Here is a 24,565-nt window from a genome sequence, read left to right as displayed (position 1 = left end):
GTCATTTTTTTTTTTTTTTTTTTAAGCAAAACGAGCACGTCTGGAGTGCAATCTGGACCCCTGTGGTTTGGCAGGCCTAAAGCTTTAAGGAGGAGGATCTTTCTTAGAGCCATCTTCTTCTGAGAGGTGGAACCATCTGATGTTATGATCACTATCCACCTGTTGGATATGATGACCTTCCAATCTGTCAGGTGTAGGGACAAATGACCCTTCACACTGCCTCTAGAAAAGCAAACAGGCAAGATCATAAAGGAGCTTAATGCTACCTTATGAACTGCACAACCCTTGATTTAGATGGGAATTTCCTACCATACAACTGGCAATCACCATTATACCCATGTTTGTTCCTTCCTGGCTGTTCATTTTGTTGCGGATGAACAACATCTAAAGTAGACTTCTGCATCCTTAAGACACTGTGATGGTGAGTCAGAAGAGACCAAGAGCTACAACGAACTTTCTGTCTTGGTAGCTTTCTTCTATTATGTTACACCAGACATATTAGTTGATGATGTCTACGCTTCGTGTCTTGGAGGTCTGTATATCATGTTCACTTATTTCATATAGTTTGAATAAACTTGCTTAAACTACTTCTACTACTACTTGGCCACAACACTGATCCTTTTGGGGCAACTGTGCTTAAGAAGTTGATAGAAAGGACCTGCTTTTAGGATAGCTTTGGAACCATTTTATTGTATTAGCAACAAAGCTGAGTTTTTGCATTTAAGAAATAAGCAGTTCCTGGTTTTAAAAGTGTCAATTGCCCTAGTCATGTCAACAACTATACCAGCTGTGATTAGGCCATTGTTGATATTACTGCATCTCGAATCAGATGGTGTGAGAAGGCCTGCAGCAGTACTAAATGTGCATCTGTTTTGTACTGAATTTTTTCAAATATTTTGACTAGTGGGCAAAGACTGGACCGGTCTATAATCTTTAAGGGTTCTGGGAGGGTGTACCTTAGGAAGCAGAACAATGATGGTGTGCTTTAGCATTAGGGGGTACTACTACTCCTGTGGTAAGTGAATGACTGAAGATAAAGGATAAGGGTTTGACAATTTTAACCAATGTTCTCTTAAGGAATACAGAAAATAGATAATCCATGTTTACAGCAGACAGCTTCGTTAACAGAGATCTTAGTGAAGTAGAAAGGTGCCAAGGAGTCTGCTAAGGGAAACAATGCTGGTGGTAAAGTTGTAGTCTGAGGAAGTGCGACTTGTGGGAGGAGAAGGAGATTGTGATGGTTTGGACGGAGATGATAAAAGTTTTTCCTAGTCATCTGAAGAGACACTGCTGATAGAGGGGGATGGTGGTATCTAGATTACTGTGATGGTAAGCAAGTTCTGCTGCCCTAGCATTAGAAAGAGCACCAAAATGGATAGCAGCCAATCATTAGTCTGGCTAGCCTTAGTTGAGGATGTAATTTTACACAAGTGTTTTGTTTGCTTAGCAACACAACTCCACCTCCTGCTCTTGGTCCAGGTCTAGAATCAAAGTACGTTATAGTCTGAAAGGATGAAGGGCAGTAAAGTATGCCACTCAATTACAATGCACCGGTCTGTACGTACCTCTCAAAGCACTTGCAACAGCTTGAGAGAAAATCTCAAAAACAATAGAGAGAGCAAGCTTTAAGTCCTATGTTGACCATCTCAAAGCCCTAACCTTGTACTCTTGTCTCATACAGACTACTGCATGGCAATCTATGCCTAGCCTCCAAGGCATCCTCAGAGTCCACACTGATGGATCTGCTACACAACCTCAAAACAAAGAGCATCAGAAACACATTTTAAGGACCTAAATCTCACCTACAACAAACAGGACATGGTGGAGGGACAGGTCTCGATTACCCTTCTCTGAACAGGTTTCCCACCCATGTGAAGCAAAGCTCATCCCTAACCCCTATGCAAATGCAGCATGGGCCAATGGATGGGAAATCGCAACTTTATCCCTAGTTTGGCACCTGCCCCCAATGGACAGAGGCAGCCTGTGAATGACTGATGTTTAGAAGTCTATACCATTAACCTCCTTTGGGCAGTAACATATTAGCAATATTTTGGTAAAATTGGGGTACACTCAGCTAGTCTTAACCATGTCTTAGTTTGGGCTAGTATATGAGAGTTTTCAGTATTTATCCAGACTTCAGGCATGCCAGTATTCAGGTATGTTGCTTTCATGTTATTTCTCGATCTAGTTTCAGGAATTATGTTGTAAAGTATCTGAGTTGGGCTTGGGATGGGAAGAGTTGAGCTTGGGTTGTGCCAAATATTGTTGTGGCCCTGGGTTGGCATGGATATCCCCTTACCCAAGTACTGGCTCCATGCAGCTAGGTATTTCTTGAGAAATGCACATATACTGCAATGTGTCTATTTGTATAATGAACTGTTTTCTGTAGAGGTCAGTAATCAGTTTAAAATAGTGGCAGAGATGGAATTATTTATATGGTGGATGCAAATACCGTTTTATTTTCAGCCATTTACATTTTTTGTGTATTTATTGGAATATTATCTATAATATACAAAATGTTGTTAGGTAAAGTAAAATAGAGCAGCAAATAAAGGCAGCGTCTTAGTACAGTCATCATTTTTGATAAATGTAGGCAAGTATCACAAAATGTTATTGTGAGTATCCTGACAATGCAATGTCGAGTACTAGCAAGGCAAGAGAACTACAGTAGAGATTAATGCGTGGAGGAGAGATTGAGCTAATAGTGATAACTGCATGAGAACTATATTGTGGAGAGTTGCTAGAGTAACAGTCCATTTGATAGGTAGTGAATGAAGAAGAAACATTGCGAACAGTGACGAGTGAGGGGGAAGAAGGCTATCGGTCATCTAATCTGCTGCATAGTAGATGCAAAGAGGAGTTTTTCCACTTTGAGATTATCAGCCACCTAGACTGAGCAAGGTTCAGTCTGCCAGCCACTTAGGCTAATAGGTGCAGAAATGAGAGAACTGAATCATTCTACCATCTACACAAGGAAAGAGTACTTCTGCTCTCCAAGGCTCCATATTTCAGCTAGCCTGATGAGTTCTATAACTGAGAAGAGCAGCATACGTGCCACCTTGACTAGTTTGTGGGGTGTAGAGAGCAGTTGCTTCTTCTTAGAAAAAGGAGGGGGAAAGAGAAACAAAGACAACCAACCACCTAGACTGGCTAGCGATATGACAGAGTAGAAACCAGTTTATATGCCACTGATACTTGTCTTGGTGGTAAGGTGCAGTCCATCAGCTAAAACAGACTACCGATATGAAAGATTAGAAACCAGTTTATCTGCCCCCTATACCTGTCCTGGTGTGGTGGTAAAGTGCAGTCTGAAAGCTAGGATTTACAAGAACAAACACAAAAATAAGAACTAGAGAAGTGAGAGGAAAGGGGGTTAGGTCTGTCAGCCATACAGTCTGGTTTGTGAGAGTAAAATGTTAGAAGAAAAATACTTTGCTTTCTCAGTCTGCCACCTAGACTGAATAAGAGAGTTGGAACCAATCTGCTGCCTTTACTGATATTTGTGCTGTAAGGAGCAGTCTATCTACACAGACTACAAAATACAGAGAGGATGTCTACCACCTAGACTGTTTACAGATGTTTAATGGCTCTATGTAACCATTTTACAATTTATGGAGGTACAATTTATAAAAGGAAGGAAGGCTAGCATGAAAAGATGGTCACACAGTTTCTTAACTGATGTGTACACTTCCATAGGTGAGGTTCTACTAAATGTACCTCTGACTAAGAAAGTACTGGTCTTCAAGTTAGATAAACTTGCGAGACAAATTGTATCTTTATGAAAAACTCTTTTTGGCCCTGTCAATTCATTTTTAAGATATTTTCTTCCTTACTCCACTAGTACAGAGAGTAAAACTGCTTTGCATGGGAAGGAGGAAGGTGAAAAGTTTGTCTCTGGCTTTGGGAGAGTCTAAATCTTTGGAAATGTCTTTGGAAACGTGTAGCTTGCTCTCCGCAAACATCATCCTTTTTGTTATACCTAAATGATTGAAGATTTAATGAGTAGTGGAGTAGCTAGGACATTTTACAAGTTAATTCAGTTCAGTTTGCTTGAGAAGACACTACATTTTTTAATATATTCAAGATAAATGGATTTGCTAGGGTTTAACTGCTCTGCCCTGTTCCATCAGGATTTGTAGTATTCTAGCCCAGTTAAACAGGTCTTATTTCAGCCAACAAAAGTGTTTACAATAGCAAATTTGATGTATAAACATGCCGGGCCATTTTAAAGACTGAGGTCATGGTTGAACTTTCACAACCACGGGCCAAAAGACCAACATTTCAGATGGTTATCTCAAATAACTAGAGTACGCACAGTGTAGTAAGGTAGTAAGGTATACCCCCCCCCCCCATTACCTGGCCATGAAAGCTTTAAGCTGGATAAGACTCTACAAGCCATCAAGTTTTCAGTTAGGTGGATCAAGAGTCTTAACAGACTCTGGACTGTTAGATGTGTCCTGCATTTTCAGTTGGTTACCAGACGCCTTTAAGATAGTTTGTGTAGGACTGAAATTATGATGTATAGGTAAACAAAGGAGGCTTGGTGTCATGCTCCAAAGTGGGAGTTGCCCACATCCTTTCCTCCAGTTAATCAAGATCTCAAGTACCTTCTTTCTTTTTTTAAAACCACAATTCTAGAAAATTACTTTACTGTATATATTTCTTAACTAAGCAAACCCACTGGACCAAAAACCTTTTCATTGGCAATCCAGGAACACCATCAGGTTAAATGGCTTGCTCATATGCACACAACAGGCAAATGGAAGTTATGAGAAGCAAACACTGGATCACAGGACATAGTATGTAACAGTCATAATCCTTCATTTTCTCTACCTTACTACGATGCAGTTTTATACAATGTACTGTATCCAACTACCAATTTTCATCCATATTTCTAGTCTGTTGAGAACAAATTTTTGCTTGTACTTTAGTTCCCCCTGGTCTCAGTTTTTCTTCACATCCATGTTATCTGCTCTCCTTTATAAGCTCTTGCCTTAACTAGCCATCCCAGTCTTCATTTCTGTTTGTATCCAACTAATTTTTTGCCTCTGTTGCCCTCACTGCTTCCCTACCACCTACAAAAATAGTACCATCTGTGGCGGTTGTTAAACTTTACTTAAGCAATGTTTACCAAGAGGAGATTTAACCAGCAAAACTTTACTTAAGCAAGGTTTACTAGGAGGAGATTTAAGCAGCATTTTTAAGTAACTGCATGTTATTAACAGGAAGTACATATCAAAACTCCTAATTATCAAGCGCAGGAGGAATGCTCATAAGTTGTTTTATAAGCAGGGGGTAAACAATACTAAAGAAGATAAAGCTCCCTACTGAAATGTCGGCACTCAAAATGCCGAGTGCCGACAAGCCAAAAAAAAAAAAACCTGGAGAAAAACGAGTCTTGAAAATCACTCTTCTCTTTAAAACTTATCTTTGTGGGGGGGGGCGCCTTTTCATCCCCCCCCAACTTATATACACTAACTCCAAGATCACCATACCACAGAGAAAAGGGAATATTCCGAGAAATGGCAACTTGGACTTAGTTTAAGTCTGTTTTTTCAGCCAGTCTCCATAGTTCAATACTTTCTCCAACTAGTCCCAGCATTTCAAATGGTTACCAGGAAATTATATAACGCGTGACAGAAGGTCAAAGTTAAAAACACTAAAGAAAATTATACTGAGTGGCAACTGCCCTTTAGGTTCTGCAGAGCTAATAATCTAGAAGAGCACTGCAAGTTTCATTTCCTCTGTTGCTATATGTGTACACTAATTTTTATTACATGACTTATGATGTTTACACGTCTCGAGGATCCTCTTTTGTCTTAAGTTTAGCAGAAGGCCTAAGTGTATCAGCCAATTCTTTGCTTTGGCCAAGGTTTCCAAATTGCTCCAAAATGCCCTCAAGGAGTGGCAAGCCCAAAAACTCCACTAGCCTGAAGTTCAGGACATTGTTATTCAAATTTACACAACTCAATCCAGTAGTTCAACAAAAAGAATGAGGATGAGAGAAAGGCAGCTAAGAGTCTGACTAAATGAGCACAGACTTTAAATCAGGTCCCAAGGAGAAATCCAGACTGCAGTTATCACTCAAAAAGCAATCACATTAAACAGTGTTGGAGATAAATCTATCTAGAAAACTATTTTACAAACTTAATATTTTTAAATACAAGTTTAATTTTAAAAGTATTTGCTGTTTTACAACTTTGTACAACCTTACATATTCCACTTTAATGACGTGTGCAATATAGTCTAAACAAAACTGTAAAAATGTACCTTTGGAAGAATTTTTAAACTGTTTCCCAACAGAAATTAACAGCAAGCAGCACAAGCCACATACAAATACATTTTAGCACTAGAGATTCACTGTTACCACAAAAGCAAAGGCATTCTCTTCCCGTGTTAATTTTCCCCAAGTACTATTTACACTTCTCCATGTAAGCACACAACAGGTACTGGACAATGGATATAAGCAACAGAACCACCTGGAGAAAAATAAACACCAACTATTCAGCCACATAAAGTAAGTTATTCTTTTGCTAAAATAATGCAAGACATCCAAAAGGGCAGCAAATTTAAAAAGGATCCTGACAAAGGAAACCCACGGAAATGTGATGTACCCAGATGAGGACTTCAATACGATCAATTACACAGTTAGTACATAATAGACCAGTAAGCTAACCGAAACACCTGGATTAGGGTTAAAAATATCATTGATGGAAGAATAGCAAAAACAAACTGGTTGTTAAACTGAACTTACTTATGCTAGGAAACAAACTTAACTGCTATAGTCCCCACCTCAGCTACAACATTAAAATTTTCTTGCCCTGCAGTTTCCTTCCCTCAACTCTATTTCTTTAAATTTGTGAGCACAAATCACATGATGTACAACATATCTGACAAACCCACCAATACACCTCTTCAAATGCTTAATGTACAACATCTAATAATGCACAAGTATATTTTATACCGTAATACCTGCCATTATTTCATATGAATCTAATCTTAATTAGCAGATGAATGTGTGATTGTTCACATATATTACTGAATGTCTGTTTAAAAATGTTTGCAATATGTCAGGGCTTTTCTCCGGGCCTCTGCTGAAAAGGGTTTTTTGACTAAATGCAATTGGACAAACCCAGTACACAAAAGCAAAATAAAAATTATTAGACTGAACCTTTAAAAACAGAAATGTATGGTAATTGAGGTCCCACAGAAGTTGCCCTTAGCCAGCACTGTCTGATGTCTTCATATCACGTAACACAAAAGTGAGAACAAGAGAAACCCCTTTACATATGATGACATAGGTGAATCAGTTGCCATTAGAAGGTAGCACTACAAAAATATCAAAGGAGACCAGGTTGCTACCAGTGCCAATAAAATGCTAGCTGTATCCTCAGATGGGAATTGGTTTGAATGTTATACCACCAATTTGCATACTTATCACGCCACAGTTGGAACACTGCCTATAGTCCCAGCATCCTAAGAGATTAAAGAGCTCAAAACAGGAAGATGAAGACAAAGACTACCAGTGCTTAAAGAAAACAAAAGTGTGATACAATTACATAAAGAAACAAGACCATAGTGTGACAGAACATATATGGAAAAGGGCACAAATTTCAGATTAAATGCATAAACTTCATTTTTTTCTCATAAAAGAAGTAGGAATAAAAAGGATAGATTCCCAAGAGGAATCATGTATTGCTAGACCGGAGATAATTCAAGGGTGCAGAGAAGCAAAAGGCCTGGAAATAAATGCATGGGTTGGGGAGCAGAGTGCCAGCTGCAGATAAAAATTACATACAATATGGTCTTCTGTCATTTCCAATATATATCCAACTAACTGCAACTGCTTTACATGAGTGCCTTACCCTTAATAACGAAAGGAGAGAGAAGAAAGTTGGTACTTCCCATGGGATAAGAAGCCTACTCATAACGCAACAAGAATGAAGAAGGGTCCACTGTTTGAAGTGTTTTAAAATTTTCACACCTTGAAGACTGACATGGCCTACGTAAAGTCCTGACTTAGCAAGCACTAAGTAATGAACCCCATTAGGTATCCGCAACTTTAACATCTCAAACAGTGCAATCAGTGACATTTCTGAGTCAGTTACCCATTTCAGCCTAACAGTGAGGTTGTACATTGAAATCAGCACCAAAACTAGCTATATGAAACAAACACCAATCAAAAGCAATTATACATACCATTAAATGCAGCTTCAGAAACCAAGTAGCCTTTGACAGGATCAAGGACGTCAACTACTAGGCACATACTGGTATTGGAAATAATTACCAAAAAGAACACAACTTCAGAAAATAATGCAGAGTTCAAAGATGCCATAACATATGTAAAACAGCAGTGCATCCTCCATGGCTACATGCATCAAACCACAAAGAAGAGAGAGCTTATGATTCTACGGGCAGTCATGCAAGGCACTACATAATTATAATAGAATAGTTAATCAAATGGCTAAGTCTATACAACACCATGTCCATACTGGAGTAGAGTGGACTAACAAAAAACTCAAAGAGAAGAAAACAGCCCAGTTGCCAGGATGTTGTTTGGGTGTGTACTGGCAAAAAAAATCAGCTAGGTAACTGCAGAGCAGATCCAAACTTGGGAAAGGGGTGAGCACTATAGCAATAACCCACGCCTGGATGTGGGTAATGCTGGATTTACCCACGGTCGGTGTGGTTTGGTCACGACGGCGAAGCCCAAGTGGCCAAACAAAGACAACCGTGGGCAAATCCAGCATTACCCACACCCAGAAGTGGGTTATTGCTATTATACAATGACATTATTTAAGAAAAAAAAAATACTTACTTTTCTTAAATAATGGCATTGTATAATGCCTCCTTGCTGCCCTTCTGCAGCTGTCTGGTATTCTGCGGCAGTTCTGATGTACTGCGCATGTGTATGCTTACGCAGTACATCAGAGCTGTGGGTGGAAGCAACGGAGAAAGCAACATCTCCATTGCTTTTTACAAAGTGTCTCACTATGTTAAAGGAGTTTAACATAGCAAGACAGCTTTAAAAAAAGCAATGGAGAAAGGAAGATCTCAGTTATTTTTTTAAAGCTGCTTCTCTATGTTAAACTCCTTTAACATAGCGAGACAGTGTCTAAAAAGCAAAGGAGATCTTGCGTTCTCCATTGCTGTAAAAAAAAAAAAAAAAGAATTGTACTAATGGAAAAAGTCCGGGCGACCGGACCTTTTTCCATTAGTATAAGTCTGATTTACAACATGCACGCTGACCAATCAGCGTGCACGTTTTGGAATATTAATGGGGGGTTGTTGTAGAATTGCCAATAAAGCTGGCTCTCTGCAGGAAACCTAATGGCTTGTGTACTCCATAGCCTGGTCCAATGTGTGGAATTAGTCCCACACAACAGCTTCACAGATGTCTCATGTGGCTGAGAAATGCTACTGATCTACGGAACTAGGTGATAAAAAGGACATGGAGCTTGCTGTGTGTTTGTGTGGGATAAGAGAGAAAGTTGCAGTGACGTCATCCAACTTGTGAAGCAAATTACGGAGGTCTGAAGGGAGATAATAGTACAGTCTCGTACTGCAAACCCTCACAATTTTAAAGACCGTCAAGCTGTAGTGGGAGCAAATTGAAAACCTCACCACAGAACATTTGGGTTGCATTTCACTGACATTAATCAGCCCAGCTCTGGAACATTGTTCTCCCATCAGAAATCTGTGTTAGGAATCTGTCAGTAGCATCTGTATTCTCTAAATTTAGGGACAGCTGTGATCTATTATCAAACTCAACGCTGTATCAAAACTCCCCAAAGCCTACTTAACTGGTTAGTAGATCTTTAAATACTTAAACTACTACACAGGCTCAGCCAGTCGTCCAATATGTTTAGTTAGCCAGATTTAATTAAGTATCTTCATAGTACCCCTTACTGTAAGTATCACAACTAAAAAAAAATATATGTCTGAAATCTACTGCTAAGTCTAAATAACAAATAGATTAACAATATAAACTTCAGAACAATTTAGTCTTAAGTACTTCCAGACTTTTCAACCACAGTACCTGCAATTTCCCTGCTGAACATCATCTAGAGCACACCAAATGCTTTCAAAATTAACTCTATCAATAGTAGCGATTACCATTACAAACATGTTTAGCAACCCGGAACAACTGAAACATGACGACAAAAAATACTAATAGCTTTCATCTGATTTAAGAGGTATAATCACAAACAGAATTAACAAGAAACACCACAATAAAGTTTACTAATTAGTAAAACTTTTATTTCTTCATTTGGGAATACAGTCCACATGCAACTGTTCCTTCCTTTATCATATTAAGCTCAAATTATATTATTTATTAAACTTTAAACAAAAACAGCTTAATCAGAAATTGTGGTTATTTTTATGGGACTATTTCTCCATAACACTCGTTTACATTGTGGGGCTTCACATCCTCACTTTCATCTCTACCTGCCTTACTACTCAAACTAGCTGCTAGGGACCAAAACTGCTTAATGTCTTGTCCATTCTACAGCTTCTGCAATTTTACAAACACACACAAAATTGGGCAGTCAGACATTTAATGGTAACTTAGTTCTATACGTCTACTTTTCAACAATGATTATTTTTTAAAAATGTAAATTAATTCTTGATAGTTTATGTAGTACTTTGTAAAGTGATGGGGCATCACTGATAACCCAACTCCATTTCAACTTAATGCAATGATGAGGGCAATTAGAGAGCCTTACCAAGCATTTAACACACAAAATATCATACACTTAAAGCAAGATACAAAGAGAGAAAATGTTTTTAGTCCCTTTAGTCTTATACACAGGTAAGGCATATTTTTAATTAACCAGAGGAGAAGTTTTGGACAACAATTGAAGAGATGAAGGAATTTAAATGAGAGGGGAAGAGTCAAGGGGGACAAGTTGATCCTTCCAACAGAGCAAGGTAGTTTAGGATTATCTGATTTGAAGGGATATTTTAGAGCTACACAGTTAAGGTTTGTGTACATAACAAAAGCAGAAAGCTACAACTCTGATGAAGCAAAGGGGAAAACATGAAAAAATGACAGAGTGGGATTTTGGATACAGATCCTTAAGGAGTACAACCACCACACAGAATATTAAATTCTTAAGTAGCAGAAAGTATTCTAAGAACTAAGCCAATATAAAAATGGAGATAGGAATGACTGCAATTAGGAGTACAGAAAATACGCAAGAGTGGGCTGGAATTTACTGGAAGAAACTGGCAAAAGAACAAAGGTATTGGGAACAAATAACTACAGAGAATGGTAATAGAATGAGAAGAGGCCAAGAAGACATTTGGACTGCAGGCTAGAGACTGCCTTCCCTATCAGGGATTGATATCCTGAGTATAGGCAAAGAGAAAGGGATAGGGGAATCCTAAGTAAAAGACCTACTCTGGTAGAGTTTGTAGATGAATCTAGAATAGAAGTTGCTGTTAAAAAAGGGATAATTAATAGTGCATATAAATATTGCACAATAACTATAAGAAGCAGAGGAGAGCAGAAAACATTGGAAAGAGATACTGGATAACCAATTCACAAGGAAACAATGGGAGGACGTACGTATGGCTCCCAAATATGCAGCAAGGTCTAAAAGAATAATTTTTTATTAGGAAATGCTTGCATAGGTATTTTCATACCCCAAGTGGACTCTAGAGAATTTTTCCTTAGGTACATGCCAAATGATGGAGAAAGAAAATAGTAACTGGGAACATACATTTTAAAAATGTAATGGGTTAGAGTAAAAAAAAAAAAAAAACCCTAGACTGCTCAGTCAGCAATATAGGGTGACCAAGGATTTTTTTTTTTTTTTTTTTTTTAACTGGGATACAGGATCTGAATTCCTTAGAAATAATAAGGCTTTGTTCAGCTTAATTCAGGTGGGTGCCAAAAAAGCAATTACTACAAAATGGAAAGTCTCACCCACTTGTATATAAAGCACTGAAAATATTAACAGACATAAAAGAACAGGAAGTGGGATCCTTAGAAATGGGTAGGAGCAAATTACATAAAACAAAATGGGAACTGTGAGAACAATACATGCAGAACAATGTTTTGGAGGAGGCCTACGGTTCAGAATTGAGCAAGTTATGTGATGTTGGATTGATGACAGTTGTACAAAAGAATACATGCGCTGTATAATGTTTGCAACTGGAAACGTGTTAATATCGTTGGTAACACGTTTGTCTATCTCTTAAATGATAATTCAATAAAGGTGTTTTAATACCATACACAACATGTCATCGACAAAAAAAGATATAGGTGTAGGGTTACGGCAGTAAATGATTACCATACTGCAGGGGGACTTCACTGCCTACCCAGGTCTTTCTTGCTGTCAACAGAGAGCTGTTGGTGAAGCACCCACCAAGAGGAGAAAACGCTGAGAGAAGAAAGGAGCCACTTTTTAGACTTTAAGTATTTTTCCTCTGTTTATTTGCTAAGTTTTTTCTGCATAGCCGCCTATTTTGAGCATTTTCTGGCTTGTTAAATTTGATTTCTGCATTAGTAACTGTATTTAGAGCACAACCTAGAGCTGTTTACTGAATTTCCTGTTTGCACTTAATTTTAAAATCGTTTTTTTCTCAAAACTTGCATTTTATCTGACTTTGGCCTAGCACTCTTGTGTGGGGTCATTTACTGCACTGTTATAACTTTATCTCTGAAAAAAAAAAAAAAAAACAATAAAAATCTTGCTTTTTTCCCACTTTTCTGAGATTTAAAAAAGTTCAGTTACAGACTTGCTGTTCTTGAACTGTTTGTAAGTTTCTGTGAGGCCATTTTTTGCTTGGGCTAAAGGAAAGTCTCTCTGTTGATCAGTGGCAGTGAAAAACATTGAGCAGCCTGCCTGCCTCTGTGGGAGTGGTTACGGACTTGAAACTGTAGTTTTATTGGTCATTCTGGGTCAATTCCAAAACTCCTTCATCTTCCTCTCTTAAAACCCTCTTTTGCGTGGTTTTGCGCGTTTTTGAGCATAGAGCAACAACGGGCAGCACCGCCTAATTGGGTTTAAACTATTCCTGGCTCCACAAAGTCTGCTCATCACTTTTTCCCTTAGAACTGCTCTATCTCTCAATTTAAACACCATATTCTCATTCTAAGGCCCTTCACTAGTCCAATTAAGTAATCCCACAAGTTAGCACTATTAAACCATAAGCACTACTTACTCTTATACTCTCTATGATTACCCTGTCCTCTATTGGTCCGTCTTAAATTCAGTTTCCCTATTACTCTAGCATGTCCAAAGGTCAGTCAATGCTTTCCTCTCCAGTCCAGCTGGTGAATCTGGGAATTTTGAGGCAATGTTACAACTGTCTCATGTACACGGACAACCCTCTCCTCCTCCAAACAGGTTCAAATATATGTGAGAGATGAACTATTTAGCCAAACTGGAGGCTGAGCTCTCTCATCTCAAAACTGGTGTAACCAGTCAGGAGGAGAAGGTAACCTCACACAACACAATTCCAGTATCACATAGTCCCACCACATCAACGAACCAAACACATAAATACACAAAAACATACTTGGAGGCTCTAAATATAAATCTACCTAAGCAACAGAGACCTCCAAAGCAGACATCCAAGCAAACGCTACCTCAAAACAAAACACACACAACACATAACCCACAAAGTCAGTGTGCCAAGCAGCCACAGCCCTTAAGGCTGAATAACACACCTGATACTCTTGTTATAGGTGACTCTATTGTCAGACACACTGACGTCCCGCTCACCAGGTTGAATAAAGAGAAGGTCACAGTGAGCTGCCTGTCGGGTGCTAGGATCCGACACTAACGCAAGCACTCAGGTCACTCCAAAGCAAATACAAATATGACTAATGACCTGAGACGTACCTCCCTGGACTACATGAAAAGAGACATAGAGGAGCTCTCTGATCATGTAGCCCAGGCTGGTATGACCCTGACCTTGAGCAGCATCTTACCCTCACCTAGAATGATGCCACAGTACAAAGCCAAAATGATCGATTTTAACAACTGGCTAAAATTTTGGTGTCATTCAAAGGGGATCCAGTGTCTATCAGCCTGGGATGACATGCTCGACAAGCCACGTTGCTTCACTAGGGACGGCTTGCACCTATCACCACTGGGCTTTCGGATATTGGCAAAGGCTCTTGCCACCCCCATAGTGCCTTTTTAGGCAAGGCTCAAAAGTCAAACCCACCCCCATAGACAGCACAAGGAACAAGAAACTAAGGGTAATGCTGCTAAACGCCAGAAGTCATAACCTCAAGATGCACGCACTCGAAGCTCTCCTCAGTATGGAGAACATCGATATCTGTGCAGTGACAGAAACCTGGTTCAAGGCTCCAGAGAGCACCCCAGCACTACCAGGCTATACCTCATATCATGCTTTTCGGCCCCTAAACCCAGACCGAACCACAAAAGGAGGGGGAGTTTCCATATTTATCAAGGATATCCACACCTCCAGGTTAGTGGCATTGCACGGCATCGGAGACCATCCATGTGCAACTAACAGTGGGCAAGACTGCTTTTCAGTTTATAGCATCCTACAGACCACCCTCTCAAAGTCAGGAATCCCATTCGGCTTTCCTGAAAACATTGGAGAACATGAAGATCTCTCCGAACACCATTATATTGGGCGACTTCAACTACCCAAACATTGACTGGAAGCACTACTCAAGCCCCAGCACCTTAGCCCAAAGATTCCTGGAAATTATAAACTCAAATGCTATGAACAACTAGTCACCACTCCCACAAGAGGAGACAGCATACTAGACCTGATCATTACCAACATGGGGACTCTATGCTCCACACCAGAAGTATATCCCTCATTGGTAAGATCAGACCATAAATTAATTTCACTGGATGTCCACATCCCAACCCCACCCCCAGCCCAGAAAACCACAGTGAAAAACTTCTCAAAAGCGAACTTCTCACTTCTCAAAACTGAAGTGGAATCCTTCAAGGCCCCAGGGCCAGTGGAAACTACAGCCCAAACTGCAGAATCCTATATAAATGCATTCTACGGACATCTCCAGGAATGCATGGATCATGCTATCCCAAACAAAACCAAGACCTAATCATCCAAAGGCAAGTGTCCAGTCTGGTGAACCCCTGCCATAAATAAAATGTACAACAGGAGGAGGAAGCTACTACATGATAGAGCAAAATCCCTAATAGGGAAGGCATCTCTGATCAGTACTAGCAAAAAATTACGAACCCTCATAAAATCCTCCAAGGCCAGCTTCGAGAGAAAAATTGTACAGGACACCAAAGACAATCATAAGGCTTTTTTCAGTTATGTCAGAAACCTGGGATGCAACTCCCAGACTTGTTCTGAGTTGATTCTAAATGACAAAAAATACACTGAACCCACAGACATCGCCAATATCCTGGCAGACAGGTTCAGTGCAAACTTCTCCACCCCCTCCCCCCAAAAAGAGCAAGTATCTATCCCGGCAGAGGGCTGCCTCCCAAACATCTCAGATGCTTAGGTGAAGGCTGCCCTCTCCAAAGCAAAAAACACTGCTTCCATGGGACCAGATTGCGTCCCAGGTTGCGTCCTACATGAACTACAAGAGGAACTAATCCCTCAAATAAAACAGCTATACAATCTCAGCCTCACTACAGGATATGTGCCCACAGAATGGCGTACAGCAACAGTGATCCCACTCCACAAAGTTGGAGCCTCTACGGACCCTGGAAACTACCGCCCCATAAGCCTGACTAGCTTAGTCTGCAAGGCTATGGAGAGGATCATCATGGAGCTCATAAACAAAGACATTGGGGACCTACAGACACTAGATCCTACCCAGTTCGGCTTTGTCAAGGGCAGATCCTGCCTTTTGAACCTGGTTGACTTCTTTGAAAGAGTCACCAAAGCCATAGATGAAGGGAAGGTAGTCCACACAGCCTATCTGGACCTTGCAAAGGCATTTGACACAATACCCCACTCGGGCATCATACATAAGCTATCCAGCTAAAATATAAACCCCTATGTCACAGGATGGGTCGCAAACTGGCTCAAAGACAGAACCCACAGAGTGAGAGTTGCTGGAGCCATGTCAGACTCGAAACCGGTCACAAGTGGCATCCCACAGGGTTCTGTCCTGGGACCACTCTTGTTCGGTATATACTTTTCCGAGGTACAGGCAAACGGTAGGAGGACTATGGCTCACCAAGTTCGCAGACGACTGCAGACTGGGCGCCATAATCAACTCTCCAGCTGACACAAACATCCTTCAAAAAGGTCTCACAGAGACAGATAACTGGTGCCAACGCCATAGTTTAAAGCTAAATGCCAAAAAATGTATAGTCATACCCTTTGGCAAAAACAATGTGCCCACAAATTACCACACAGGCGGAAACCCATTAAGTACAAAGAAAGTTATTAGGGACCCGGGGACCCAAGTTGATAGCAATCTCTCCTTTGAAAACCACATTGCCAAAGTGGTTTGGAAAGACCTTCTACATAGCCCAACTCATCACGAAGGGTTTCACATCTAGATCAAGAGAGGTAATCGTGCCCCTTTATTCATCCCTCATCAGGCCCATCATAGAATACAATGCCCCTTTTGGGATGTACCTTACCCGACACCTGCAGCAATTAGAAAGACCCCAAAAGTATCTCACCAAGAGGATCAAGGGTCTCAAACAGATTCCATATGCTGCTCGATTAAAAAAACTCCAGCTCTACTCAGTTGCATACCGCCTACTTCGAGGCGATCTATGCCTGACATACAAAGCTGTCAAATCCAGAATTAATGGACATGCTCCACCTCAGTAAATCTAAATCCCTTAGAGCCTCACGCTCGAGGGACTTGAACCTCAGCACAGAAATAAATAGAACTTGCTGGAGGGACAGGTTCATAACCCAGAGCCTCCCTTCGCTCTGGAATAGAATTCCAGTTCATGTGAAGCAGAGCACCTCACTGAATCTCTTCAAGAAGAATCTCGATAAGTGGATGGGGGATCGTAGGTTTGTCCCAGGGATTACTCCCATGTCACTATTAGACAGATGCACAGTAAACTAAACCTTAAAAAGGGCACAGTATACTCATATCAAGGGGTGGTGTAAGCCATACAGAATCCGGCTAGGCTTGTGATTGCCCCAGGGCAGATAGCCTAGTATGAACCTATGAACCTATGAGCTAATACAATGACACAAAGCTAAAACATTAACACATAAACAGTGGTTGGTGCATAAAACTTCAGCTTGGCCAGCTAAGAACTTGGTTATATTCAACTGGACGTATAAGAGAATTTAAGTACCTTTTATCTGCACTTTTTTTTTTTAAAAATACAGTATTTAATTGATTTAAACTGTGTATGAAGGAGTGTTGAAGGAATTTTTAACAGAAGTTATTCTGCTCTTCAGTAACTTGAACTGAAGCTAGTGTTGGCTGAATTTTGTTATTTGCTAGTAATTACAGGTGTGGGGTAGCCACATTCTTTGATTTCCTGTCCTTGCATATTTAAACTGGTGCATGTGAAATAATTCCTGCTTTAAAACTTCAGCTTGGCCAGCTAAGAACTTGGTTATATTCAACTGGACGTATAAGAGAATTTAAGTACCTTTTATCTGCACTTTTTTTTTTAAAATACAGTATTTAATTGATTTAAACTGTGTATGAAGGAGTGTTGAAGGAATTTTTAACAGAAGTTATTCTGCTCTTCAGTAACTTGAACTGAAGCTAGTGTTGGCTGAATTTTGTTATTTGCTAGTAATTACAGGTGTGGGGTAGCCACATTCTTTGATTTCCTGTCCTTGCATATTTAAACTGGTGCATGTGAAATAATTCCTGCTTTAAAACTTCAGCTTGGCCAGCTAAGAACTTGGTTATATTCAACTGGACGTATAAGAGAATTTAAGTACCTTTTATCTGCACTTTTTTTTTAAAAAAATACAGTATTTAATTGATTTAAACTGTGTATGAAGGAGTGTTGAAGGAATTTTTAACAGAAGTTATTCTGCTCTTCAGTAACTTGAACTGAAGCTAGTGTTGGCTGAATTTTGTTATTTGCTAGTAATTACAGGTGTGGGGGTAGCCACATTCTTTGATTTCCTGTCCTTGCATATTTAAACTGGTGCATGCTCTTAGTGGCATTGAAACTGCCCGCCCCTCAGCCTGCCTCTGGGCCCATCTCATTTGCTCACTCAACTGAGTGCAGTGAGATCATATTCTGATTTCAGGCACTCCTACTGTGTACAAAGAGAGCATCTGGGAAATAAAAAAAAAAAAATAATTAAGCTTATTTCCTGCCTTTCTTGTTAAGTGGTACAGACTATTTGTAGGCTTCTGAGCCCCCAAGCCCTTCTGTGTTTGAGGGAAGCCTTCTAGCTTGTTTTTTTTTCTTATAACTAGCCAGTTTTCTAGTTTCAGCACTCAAATCTGTTTCTTTGATCTCAGCACTTGTTCAGAAAAAATTTCATCTGCTTTTACTGTACTTGTGTTTTTACCTACTTCTTTTTACTTTTGCATCATCTTAAAATACTCAATTGTATTTATTACTGCTTGGTGTAACTCATTCTAAGCCTTTTGGTTTAAACACTTGGGCTTCGGACCAGTTAGTTGTTTTGCACTGGGAGGGTTTGTGGTCTGCACTGTTGTGACAGAACAGGTAGCTTACATCCTTCTAGGTTGAGAACTGCTGATTGAGGGCTCAGTGTCTGTTATTCTAAAAGTGTATTAATTCTGGTTTAAGCACTTGAGCTTTCAAGCCAGTTATTTTACATTAAGAGGGTTCGTGGTCTGCACTCTTGTGGGAGGAGAGGCTGGACTCTGCCCTTCTGAGCTGGGAATTTCTGGTTAAAGGCTTATAGTGCATGCATATCTGAACTGTCTCTTACTGAAGTTGGTGCGCCTTGTTTGCTGTGGCATAGACTGGATTCGGGCCTGCTGGATCTAGCTTTGTTTGTGTAACTTGAGCACTAATCCAGACATTCTCTAAAGTATTCAATGGTATTTATTACTGCTTGGTTGTAACTTGATTAAAGTGTAGCTATCATTCAAGTCTTTTGGATTAAGCACTTGGGCTTCAGACCAGTTGTTTTACATTAGGAAGGTTTGTGGCAAGCACTGTGGTGGCAGGACAGGTAGCTTTCATCCTTCTAAGTTGGGAACTGCTGATTGAGAGCCCAGTGTCCAAGTGTATTAGTTCTGGTTTAGGCACTTGGGCTTCAGGCCAGTTATTTTACATTAAGAAGGTTCGTGGTCTGCACTCTTGTGGGAGAAGAGGCTGGACTCTGCCCTTCTGAGCTGGGAATTTCTGGTTAAAGGTTTATAGTGCCTGAATATTTGAACTGTATCTTACTGAAATTGGTTCACCTTGTTTGCTCTAGCATAGACTAGATCCAGGCCTGCTGAATCTAGCTTTGTTTATATGCTTGTTGTTTGTTTGCTTGTTATTCCCTGGAAGCTAATTCCACCTAATACGCAACTTCTCAGCTTCTGTGGATCACTAGTGATATCTGCATTGCTTACTGTACTTATTTCCTTGTTTCACTTGAAAGAAAGTTACTGTTTGGCGTTTTTCATTTAGTTACTTGTAACACATTGCACTCAAGTTACCTGGCACTTGCTCACTAAAGCAATTATATAAGTCAGCACTAAAATTAAAAGCACTACACCCTCACTCCCCACTGGCCCTTGTTTTCAATTAAGGATTTCCCAATATTATTCTAGCATGTCCAAAGGTCAGTTGTCAATCTCCTCTCCGGTCCAGCTGGTGAATCTGGGAATCTTGAGGCAATGTTATAACTGCCTCATGTACACAGACAACCCTCTCCTCCTCCCACATAACACAAATACTTGCAGAGATGCAGCTATTTAGCCAAACTGGAGGCTGAGCACTCTCAACTCAGGACTGGCAAGACCAGACAGGAGGAGAAGGCAACTACACACACCACAAAACCAGCCTCACATAATGCTACCACTCCACTGAATCAAACACATAAACACACAAAGACATACTCGGAGGCTCTGAGTAAAAATTTACCTAAACAGCAGAGGCCTCCAAAGCAGACACCCAAACAACTGCTACCTCAAGACACCCCACAAGCAACACATAAACCACAAAAGCAGTGTGCAAAGCAGTCACAGCCCTTAAGGCCAAATACAACACCAAACATACTTGTCATAGGTGACTCCATAGTCAGACACACTGACGTCCCACTCACCAGGCTGAACAAGGAGAGGGTCACAGTAAGCTGCCTATCGGGCGCTAGAATCCGCCACATAACACAAGCACTCGGGTCACTTAAAGGCAAGTACAAACATGACACAGTCATTGTCCACGCTGGTGTGAACGACCTGAGACGTACCTCCCTGGACTACATGAAAAGAGACATAGAGGAGCTCTCTGATTATGTAGCCCAGGCAGGTATGACCCTAACCCTGAGCAGTATCCTTCCTTCACCAAGAATGATGCCACAATATAGAGACAAGATGATCAGCTTTAACAATTGGCTTAATGTCTGGTGTCATTCAAAGGGGATCCAGTGTCTGTCTGCCTGGGATGACATGCTTGACAAGCCACGCTGCTTCAAGGGACGGCTTGCACCTGTCACCCTGGGATTCGGATATTGGCTAAGGCTCTTGCCACCCCATAGTGCCTTTTTAGGCAAGGCTCAAATTCTAAACCTATCACCCTAGAAAACAAAAATGGGAAGAAACTGAGGGTAATGCTGCTCAATGCCAGAAGTCTAAATCTCAAAATGCACGCACTCGAGGCCCTTCTCAGTATGGAGAACATCGATGTCTGTGCTGTAACTGAAACCTGGTTCAAGGCTCCTGAGAGCACCCCGGCACTATTAGGTTTTACCTCATATCATGCGTTCGGCCCCAAAACCCGGACCACACCACAAAAGGAGGGTGTATCCATATTCATAAAGGATACCCACACCTCCAGGTTGGTGGCAACGCATCTAAGCTCGGAAACCATCCAGGTGCAACTAACCATAGGCAAAACTGCTCTACAAATTGTAGCATGCTACAGGCCACCCTCTCAAACTCAGGAACCCCACACAGCCTTCCTGAAGACACTGGAGGGTATAAATGTATCTCCAAACACCATCATATTGGGTGACTTCAACTACCCGAATATAGACTGGGAACATTACTCAAGCCCTAACTTTCTAGCCCAACAGTTCCTGGAGTTCATAAATTCAAATGCCATGGAACAGCTAGTCACTGTTCCCACGAGAGGAGAAAATATACTAGATCTCATTGTCACAAACATGGGGACAAAATGCTCCACACCGGAAGTATATCCCTCATTGGTGAGATCTGATCATAAACTAATCTCACTGGAAATCCACATCCAATCCCCACCCCAAACAAAAAAGACCATAGTGAAGAACTTCTCTAAAGCAAACTTCACACTACTCAAGACTGGTGTAGTATCCTTCAAGGCCCCTGAGCCAGAGGAAACCACAACCCAAGCTGCGGAAGCCCTTACAAATGCCTTCTATGAACACCTCCAGGACTGCATGGATCAGGCAATCCCAAATAAAACCAAGACTCTTTCCACAAAGGGCAAACGTCCAGTCTGGTGGACCCCAGCCATTAACAAACTTTACAATAAGAGGAGAAAGCTATTACATGATAGAACAAAATCCATAAAAGGGAAGTCACCCCTGATCATTATTAGTAAAAAAATACGAGCACTCATAAAATCAACTAAGGCCAATTTTGAGAGAAAAATTGCCATGGATTCAAAGGACAATCATAAGGCCTTTTTCAGCTATGTTAGGAACCTGGGTGGAAACTCCCAGATATGCTCAGAATTAGTCCAAAATGATACAAAAATCACTGAACCCACAGACTTTGCCAACATACTGGCAGACAGGTTCAGTGCAAACTTCACCCCTCTCCCCTAAAGGAGAGATAACTATCCCAGCCGAGTGTAGCCTCCCGGACATCTCAAATGCGCAGGTGAAAGCTGCTCTCTCTAAAGCTAAAAACACAGCATCAATGGGACCGGATGGTGTCCCCGGCTGTGTGCTACACGAGCTAAATGAGGAATTAAACCCGCACATAAGGCAGCTGTTTAATCTCAGCCTTACCACAGGATACGTGCCCAAGGAGTGGCGTTCGGCAACTGTGGTCCCACTCCACAAAGGCGGCGCCTCTACGGACCCTGGTAATTACCGCCCCATAAGCTTAACAAGTCTAGTCTGCAAAGCTATGGAGAGGATCATAATGGAGCTCATAAACAAAGATATAGGGGACTTGCAGACATTGGACCCGACCCAGTTTGGCTTTGTCAAGGGAAGATCATGCCTTTTGAACTTGGTCGACTTCTTCGAAACAGTCACCAAGGCCATTGATGAGGGAAAGGCAGTCCATACAGCCTACCTTGACCTTGCAAAGGCTTTCGACACAATACCCCACTCGGGTATTGTAGAAAAACTTACCAGCTTAAATGTAAACCCATATGTCACAAGATGGGTTGCAAACTGGCTTAAGGACAGAACCCACAGGGTTAGAGTTGCTGGCGCTGTGTCAGACTCCAAGCCGGTTACAAGTGGTGTCCCACAGGGCTCGGTCCTTGGCCCCCTATTGTTTGGCATCTACTTCTCAGAAGTACAGGCCAGCATGGGAGGACTTTGGCTGACAAAGTTTGCAGACGACTGCAAACTGGGCGCCATAGTGGAAAGTGCATCGGACACGGATATCCTTCAGAAGGGACTCACGGAAACAGATAGCTGGTGCCAGAGCCATGGCCTGAAGTTAAACGCCAAAAAATGTATAGTCATACCCTTCGGGAAAAACAAGGTAACCCCAAGCTACCATATAGGTGGCAATCCACTAGGTTATCAGGGACCTGGGGACCCAGGTTGACAGTGGCCTTTCTTTTGACACTCACATTGCTAAAGTGGTTAGAAAGACCTTCTACATTAATCACCTGATCATGAAGGGATTCACATCCAGATCTAGTGAGGTCATTGTTCCCCTGTACTCTTCACTTATCAGACCAATGATCGAGTACAATGCCCCATTCGGGATGCATCTCACCAGACATCTGCAGCAATTGGAGAGACCCCAAAAGTTCCTCACCAAAAGGATAAAGGGACTCCAAAATCTGTCATATGCTGCCAGATTGAAGAAACTCCAGCTCTATTCAGTCGCATACCGTCTGCTCAGAGGTGACATGTGCCTGACATACAAGGCCATGTCCAACCCGGAATTAATGGACATGCTCCACCTCAAAAAATCCAAATCCACCAAAACCACTAGAGCAAGCGACTTAAACCTTAGCACGGATATAAATAGGACGTGCTGGAGGGATAGATTTATCACTCAGAGACTCCCTATGCTGTGGAATAAAATCCCGGTCCATGTGAGGCAGAGCACCTCGCTGACTCTGTTCAAGAGAAATCTAGACCTGTGGATGGGAGATCGTAGGTTTACCCCGGGAATCATCTCTGTGTCACTGCTGGACAGAGGCACAACAAACTAATGGGCACAGTATTTTTTCATATAAGGGGTGGCGTAAGCCACAAAAATTTGGGCTGGGCTTATAAATGCCTTAGGGCAGATAGCCTAGTATAAACCTATGAACCTATGAACTTGATTAAGAGCGTAACACTACATAACTGCTTCCAGGCATACCCTAATTCGTGAACTAGGCACAGTATTCCACTAAGTAAAGACACGTGCATCTTCCATTCAAGACTGCATAAAATAAATAAATAAATAAAATAAAAATAGCAACCATGCTGTATGCCTAACGTCATACAACTTTCATGATAGCAACACATCTTCTTACAGACCAAAAAATGAAATAAGCACAATAAAATCTCAAAGGTGCCATCTAAAATATACCAACAGTACAGAAACCTGCAACTACAACCGTCATTATTCCCAGTACTTCAAAATTTAAAACAGGACACCTTAAACTTAATCAAGGTTAACTCACCACAACCCACCTCATTTCCAAAACAGTTCCAATAATAATTTCACTAGAATTCTGGCCAAATTGCGGAGTTACACTGAAACAGAAATCACAATTTTAAAACTACGACTGAAAACACTGACGCGATTTGTTAATTAACAGTATCCTCTTTTATCCAAAAATAAGCAGCTCTAAATTATGGGGGGTATTAAGAAACTCTGAAGAGCGTGATATCTTCCCCACATCCTCCCAAGAAAGAAATTAGAAAAAATAAAAAACAATGACCAAAAACGCGGCACATTTCACCTCATCCAGATCCACGTATGGTCCTGCACCTTCAGGAAACATTTCATCTACAGCAGGCTTCATAATTAAGCCACAATAACGGAAAAATCTGCCAAATTTCTGAAATGTTATAATCCACGATAGACAATGTTTTTGTTTTCCTATAAACAACTTCCGGTGCAATGCCTAGAGTGTCACAATTTCTAGCGTTTAATGCTAGTGCAAGTCTCTTGTATAGAAACGCGCCATCTAACGGGGAGGACGAAATCGAGTGCAGTTCCACTCCTCTTTAATAAAGTCTACTCCGACAATTTGGATCTTATTGTAATGGTCCAGTTTGTGTTCCGCTATGATCTTTGCCTGTGTAGTCTGTCTGGAGCTTTTAGGGAAGCGTAGGG

At 41.0% G+C, this 24,565-nt stretch overlaps 1 protein-coding gene across 1 annotated transcript in view; it reads right to left on the bottom strand.

The window, feature by feature from the left end:
- The window catches only part of COPS9 (COP9 signalosome subunit 9), a 160,461-nt gene extending 136,098 nt beyond the window's left edge, over positions 1-24,363 (bottom strand). Inside the window, exon 1 of the mRNA XM_044070360.1 lies at positions 24,189-24,363. Within this exon, the coding sequence (XP_043926295.1) occupies positions 24,189-24,251 (63 nt within the window). The 5' untranslated portion in view covers positions 24,252-24,363. The remainder of the gene's footprint in view (positions 1-24,188) is intronic.
- Between the last annotated feature and the right edge of the window lie 202 nt (positions 24,364-24,565).

The sequence above is a fragment of the Protopterus annectens genome, chromosome 4.part1, assembly GCF_019279795.1.
Source record: "Protopterus annectens isolate FY-2018-M chromosome 4.part1, PAN1.0, whole genome shotgun sequence".
NCBI lineage: Eukaryota > Metazoa > Chordata > Ceratodontiformes > Protopteridae > Protopterus > Protopterus annectens.
The sequence above is the reverse complement of the archived record's forward strand: the minus strand, read 5'-3'. Positions and strand labels throughout refer to the sequence as shown.